Genomic DNA, 7,637 nt, shown 5'->3' on the forward strand with positions numbered 1-7,637 from the left:
AAGGGTTATAATTTCAAAGTTTGGGTATCATATGTTTATGTTATACTTTTTTTTTAACCACAATGTTATGATATTGTTGTGTTTGTTCCTTGCTTCGGGGTTAACAGCTGTCCATCAGAATGGATTGTCCATGAACCAGATGCTGATGGGTTTATCACCAAATGTGCTTCCTGGTCCAAAGGAGGGAGATTTGGCTGGTCATGACATGGGACATGAGTCAAAAAGAATTCACATTGAAAAAGGTAATTCATAATTTTGTGCCCTTTCTTTTGCTCTGGAAATGAAATACATTATCTATTTCTCCATCAGCAAAATAATATAAATATCTTAAATGTATAATGTTAGTAAAATATGAGCCCTGTTCAATCAAAGAAGTCTGAATGGAGACCTGCTACTTTCCTGTTACACAATGGTAGGTGACAATTTAATTTTACAACATATTTAAAAGAGAATTATATGTCCCAAATATTAATTTTGTCTTTTTTGTTGTCTTTTTTAATGTATTCAAGGCCATTTTATTTTACTTACCATGATAGAACATGAAAAGGATTCTTGAAATTATTTTCTGATTTAAAGACACATGATTATTAAGTCTTTTAGGATTCTGAGTCTTTGCCATCATTTCAAAAGGTGTGGGAAGTAGGGGAGATAGCCCCGTCCTTGAAGGGCCTATCTGGAGGGAATCAGGATCTGAATTCCGTCTCCAGAACCCATGCAAAACAGACAAGAAAGTGGTGTGCTTGTGATCTTACAGCTGGCAAGTTGAGGCAAGAGGACTACAGGTGTTTCTGGCCAGCCTGCCTCAGCTATTGGTGGGTTCCGGTTCCTAGAGATAGATCCTGTCTCAAAATGAAGGGAGACAGCTTTTCAGGAAGGGAAAGAAAAACTTGAAGTCAACTTCCAGCCTCCATACATATTTGCCACATGCTACACACATACACACACACACACACACACACACACACACACACACACACACACACACGCACTCACGCACACACACACACACACACACACACATTTCTCATCAATAACACAGCCTACAGTGTACAAAGATTCAGGTTTCCTACTGAAATATTTTTATAGTGATCTAAGTCATTCCTACAAACAAAGTTCTAGGAATGTACATTTGAATTTCCTATTCCATGAAGAAATTTCATTAGGAAATTGAAGTGTTACTTTGTTATGCATATTAAATACTTCTGCTAAAAATATAAGTACCTGTTTTCAAATAACAAGTTGTGGGTTGTGATTATAGAAGCCTAGTTACTTTTTTTTTCAACGTTCATTTGCTTAAGTTTTTTTTTTTGATTTTTGAGATTATGGTATCATTGCATCATTTTTCCTTTCCTTTTCCCTCTCCACACCCTCCTGTGCCTTCTTGTTCTCTTTCAAATTCATGCTGGCTAGTTTGTTTTTAATATTAAATAAATATTTCAAATATTATACATATAGATGACCAGATTTCCCATTTTGACATAATAAATATCAAATAACTATTTTATGACTCAGAACTGGTACTTTGAAACACACATTACCTGTCCAGCATACACAGGATGTGGGTTCAATCTTCTCCGTCAAATAAAAAGGAAATAAATTATTTGTTATGTTAATAAAAGGTGATAGAACTAGATATTTAAGTACTTAAATAAAAAATACTTTTAAAAGAGATATTAAGAAAGCCCAGGAAAACACTAAAAATGCTTATGAAATATTTTCCTAAAATGGATTACAGCTTTACTACTCTTTTTCAGATAAAAAATGTAAATATTTACAAATAACACTATCAGTTTTTTGGAACATCCATGGGAACTTAGTAAACTTCTCTGTTTTTAAATTTACCATGTTAAAGTGAAGATACTATTGAGAAATAGCAACATTAAGGAACTTTTTTCTTATTTGTATTGTTATAGTATATTTATAAACTTAATCGCTTGGCTCGGCCTGGGAGGAGGGGACTGGACCTACCTGGACTGAGTCCACCAGGTTGATCTCAGTCTGTGGGGAAGGCTTTGCCCTGGAGGAGATTGGAATGGGGGGCGGGCTGGGGGGAAGGTGAGGGGGGCGGGAGGGGGGAGAACAAGGGAATCTGTGCCTGTATGTAGAACTTAATTGTATTGCAAAATAAAAATTAAAAAAAAAAAACAAAAAAATAATAATAATATACTATTATAACTTTAGTGGTCTATATAGTCCCAAGGACTCTACATTTCTAACTCTAATATTTCCATATGTTCTTCTTCAATATTAAAGAAAAGATGTATTATATATTGTTTCATTCATACTTAATAACAGATCATTACACCACAGAATTATAAAAATTGATATAGACATATTTTGCAGTAACATTTTAATATAAGAATTAATTAGATGAGCAAACAATTATATTATCCAGAGGTTCAGCAAAAGAGCAAATCTCTACATAAAATGAGTGGCTAATTCTCAGTTTTTTCATGGATCCTTTTTAGCAAGTTCAATGTAACAAGCTATGAGGAGACTGTAAAAATGACTCAGCCAATGAGGGCACGACTTCAAAGCCTGAGGATCTGATTTGATCTCTGGAAACCTTATTACAGAAGGAGAGTGCCGCTCCAGGAGTTTGTCCTCAGATCTACAGATACCTTCCTTGGCATGCACACACACACATAGACAGACAATAAATTAATAAAATAAAATTAAAAAGAAGCAGGTATGGGAAGTTGATGGGTAATATACATTGAGCATCAATATATTAGGGATTAATTAATTTCAAGAACACTTTTGTCAAAGGCTAGGGATTGAAATATAAAATCTAGGGATGGAAATGAAGGGACAGTAAAGACACAACTAATCTCTTAGTGACAGCATTGAATCTCACTCTACAACCTTATGCTTCAGACTGATAGATCTGTAACATCCATGAGTTAAGAGTTTAACTCAACTATGTATTTGTTTTTCAATAATGTACAACATTTTCCTTGTACATCCCTTACTCCACAAATTTACTCTATTTGTCTTTTCCCATAAAAATCTTTATTCATTAGTACACTTTCTCTTTCAATGTATAAACTCTGAGTCACCTAAACATTTATAGTGATTATAAATAAACCAAGTTGACTAAGTACTTAAAGTTAATAGTAAAGTGAAAGTCAATTATCTTTCCTTTGGTGGTATGCTTATGTATAGAGCATTCTGATTATAGATATTCATCGCACTTTACTATTTTACTGTTATTTATCACAGCAGGGGTTTCTAAATTGTTTCTCTCTCAGAAGAAAGACTCTAACTAAATCCCAAGTGTATCCCAATATTTCATACACAATATTATATATTTACCATTCTGGCTGGAATATGAAACTATTATTGATTTCAAATCATGGAAATTTTAATAGATGTTGATATAATTATAATGCCTTGTTTTGTGTTGCTCTTTCTCTTGGAAGAACTCTGTATCTCTTTCATCTACTTCTAGCATACTGAATTAATAGGAAATATTCATGGGCTTTCTAGATTGATAGAGTCTCCTAAATTAAAAATTATTTTTTTCCATGACTCCATTTATCATGTCCCTCACAATAGCCCTGAAACTTCCTTATTACTCATATCTGTACTGAACAAGTAACTTTATTTAGAAAAATATGTAGAGAAATTAATTATGTATTCATGCCATTTTTGGCTTGAACTTTTTATGTGTAATTTGCTTTTTAACAACTAAATCATTCAAAAGGCAATAATTCTTAAGAAAACATTGATACTTTACTTAGATAGCAAAATTCATTTCCATGCCTGGAATAATTGTGATGTGAAGTCTTAATCATCAGCAACTTTTAAACATGTAATGTATTCCTTAAAATTAAAAACCTATTGACTATATTCTGTGATAAAAAAAGTTGCTATCAGTTCATTGTTCCGAAGCTTTATAAACACTGGGTTTCAGAAAGCAAATAACTGAGTAGATGCTCCCATTCATTTTACTTTTAAATAAAGAACACTGTAATGGAATTATGAGCCTTGGGAATGTTTAATTAAAACACATTTAAAATATAAAAAGGAAAAATGTTTTGTATCAGAAGTATAGACATTTAAAACATGTGAAAATTCTAGGCATAAAGAAAAAAGTTTATTAAGATTATAAACTTTCATTAAAGTCAAGGGTTTGTAAATTAAATGTGCTGAGTAGAATTCTGATTCTGCAAATAAGAGCTAAAAATTGGTTACTGTGTCTTCTTAAAAAATTATTTTATTATTAAAAATAATTTTTAAATAAAAAATATATTATAATATAATTACATTATTCTCCCATCCCTTCTCTCCCTCCAAGCTCTCTTATATACTCCTCCTTGCTTGATCTCTTTAAATTCATGGCCTCTTTCAACATTAATTGTTGTTACAGTCATATGTATATATACAGATATATACATGCATATATACATATGCATTTGTATGTATATACATATATAGCCAAAATACATAAGTAGGCTCTGCTTCAGCTAACTTTTATAAATATCACAAGTTCTCTGGGATGGTCTGGGTTTAGAAACACCACAGATGTTTTTCCTCTGAGTATAAATCAACCAACGAACGGCACTGCAGAGGCTTTGTATGGCTTTAGTTTTAGGATCATGACTAGAGGCGACACAGGAATGAAGACAAGACAGACACACAGACACACAGAAACAGAAAAACTGAGATAAGATGGTCATGGCTCTCAGATGTAGAAGCCACAGCAAGCCAGAAGCTCAGGGTGCTTTTTTTTTTTTTTTTTATATAGAGATGAGCAGAGAGGCAACATTGTTGTATGAGCTAAATGAGGAAGGAAGTAGGGTTATTTCAGATAGACAAAGAGATTGTGTTATTATATGTACAGCTGGAAAAGCATGTAGGTTTATCTAACATTAGTATGAGCAGGCTCTGTAATAAAGCAGTCTTCAGACTGTGAACAACTGTGGGGGTAAAGCTACCGGGAACATTTTCTGCACATACTATTGACATCCACACAATGACCTATAGGATGCTTTTGCCATCCCTCAGAGGCTCACTAGGGGAAGACTATGTAGTTGGCATTTTCTTTGGTTTGTCAACCAGCTCCCAAATAAAGACATGGAGACTTATTAATTATGATTGCTTGGCCTTAGCTTAGGCTTATCCCACTAGCTCCTTTAACTTAACTTGTTTCTATTCTTCTACATTTTGCTTTTTATCTTTCTTTCCTTCTGTATGTTCTAGTTTCCTGCTTCCTCTGTGTCTCTTTTCCTTTCTTCCTGAGCCTTAATTCTTCCTCCTACTTACTCTCTCAGCCCAGAAGTTCTGCCTATACTCACTATACCCTCCTCACTCACTACTGGCCATTCAGTTTTTTATTAAACCCATCAGGTGACGTAGGCAGGCAAGGTAAAACAGCAACAAATTTTTAAATAATTAAATGCAACACATCTTTACATAGTTAAACAAATGCAAAACATCTTTGCACAATTAAACAAATATTTTGCAACAACTTTGAAACTCTGATAGTGCATTAAGGTCCTTTACATGGCTGTGCATGTCAAACAGCACACATCCATTCAGGACATCACTTGCTCTCTACATTAGTGAATTTTGATCTTAGATTATTCTACTATTATGTAACTAATTAATAACTATGAATTATACTCCAAATGGGGAAAATAAGCATAATAGTTACATTTCTGCTCAACTTCCTCTCTCTTCCTCCTGTCCCTTCTCTACTTCCTTTCTTCTCAGTCCTTCCCTCTCTCCCTGTTCCTCTCATAGTTAAAGCATTTCTTTAACATGTTTTCTCTTTTTCAAATATGCTTTCATCCACATAATGTGAATTCTTTTTGTTTCTGAGAAATAGACTTTTTTCTTTCATTGGTGTCTTCTTCAAGACACCAGAATTTTAGAGGAAGGACAGATTTGAGGGGTGATGTTCAGGAGATTTCCGTCAGGCCACAGAATATTTTCTTTGAAGTAAACTTTTGTCCAACACTTTTCAAGATTCCCGTGTTTTGTTTGGCACTATGAATTGGAGGACACAGTGTTAAATGCACCAACATAGATCACAACATGGTCATATTTAAATCTTTCTTTAATAATTTATTCAGTGCATTGAGCTATCTATATCATTTTTTAAATAAAAATGGCTACAGCATGACTTTTCTCTCTTATCTCAAAATGTTTTAAAGTTTTTCCGTAATGTTAATTGTTTTAAACAATGGAATTTTAAAGATTCTAATATTATTTTACTAAAGATTTCATCTTCAAAAAATGGCTTTTTTCTTTAAAAGGGTGGATTGATAATACACTAATTAATAGTAATATTACATTCTTGCATATCAGAACTTTTATGGTCAAAATCTCCTTTTCAGTAGAATTCTCAGTGTATTCCAAATATTAACATATATTATAGTTTGTATTATGCATCCGGTGTTTGAGATCCTGAATCAAATTCAAATAATAAGAACTTTATCCACTGAACCATTCATTCTACTGGTCCTACTGTTTATTATTTAACCCTAGGCAATCTGATGAATTTTGTCATACTGAACATTTATAACACTGAAAATCATCTGTCAATAACAAGACATGATCTATTTTATTCCTTTCATTGGAGTCTTTTCCCCCAAATTTATGTATTCTCTGTTTAATTTTTTTAGTATCCGATGAGTCCGTTCAGTGATGCCTGTACATGAATTGGTATAGAACCACCAACTGTAGCATGGGTAGCTTCTTGGGGCCCACATTCCTGTAAAAATTAGCACCCTCAGCTGCCATCAGTTGTGAATAATTCCTCAGTTAGGCAAATCCATCTTGAGTCATTTTCCTATCCAGACTGGGATTTTGACTGGCTTAGTCTTCTGTATGTCTTGCACATGCAGTTCAAGTTACTGTAAGTCCTTTGTGTAACTATGTGGTCACGCCCAGAAAATGTTGTTTCTATGCAAATGTCCACTACCTCTGGCTCTTAAAAACTTTACACCTGCTCTTCCTTGATGGTTCCTGGTCCTTTATAGAAAAGGTTTTGATACAGATGTCTCATTTAGAGTTGAGTGCTCTATAGTCTCTTATTTTCTGCATGTTGATTGGTTGTGGGTCTGTATATTAACTATATACTGCAAAAACAGTCTCTTTTGAAGGATGAGTGAAGCACTAATCTATGGGGATAAAGATAAGTACTTAAAGGTCATTTTATTACTATATCCATTCAACAGAATAATACTACTGGATTCTCCCTTATAACATAAGACCTAGCTAGACAATGATTTTGGAACCAGTTAATGGTATGAGGCATGGGTTTCATTTTGTTCAATAGGCTTTATATGCAACTGAAAAAAAATAATAAATATGATTGGTTGCTCCCATAACATAAATGCCACTACTATGTAAATGGATGTATCTATTCACCATAGCTAGAAAATATAAACAAGCTAGTTGTTCATCAATATATGGACAATGAAGAGATGGTTCATATACACAGTGGAATGTTACTTAACTGTTATGAAATTTTCAGGTAAACAGGTGGAGCTATAATAATTGTTAATAGTGAGATAATCCAGAGCCAGAAAGACAAATGCTATGCATTCTCTTTCATATGTGAGTATTAACACAGACTACCTAATAATCACATAGTGTGAGTATTAGCACAGTATTATGACATGTGT

At 33.4% G+C, this 7,637-nt stretch overlaps 1 protein-coding gene across 1 annotated transcript in view; it reads left to right on the forward strand.

The window, feature by feature from the left end:
- The window catches only part of Dach1 (dachshund family transcription factor 1), a 390,311-nt gene that overhangs the window by 274,103 nt on the left and 108,571 nt on the right, over nucleotides 1-7,637 (forward strand). The window contains exon 6 of the mRNA XM_059274317.1: nucleotides 108-242. Within this exon, the coding sequence (XP_059130300.1) occupies nucleotides 108-242 (135 nt within the window). The remainder of the gene's footprint in view (nucleotides 1-107; nucleotides 243-7,637) is intronic.

Source organism: Peromyscus eremicus, chromosome 9, assembly GCF_949786415.1.
Source record: "Peromyscus eremicus chromosome 9, PerEre_H2_v1, whole genome shotgun sequence".
Lineage (NCBI taxonomy): Eukaryota > Metazoa > Chordata > Mammalia > Rodentia > Cricetidae > Peromyscus > Peromyscus eremicus.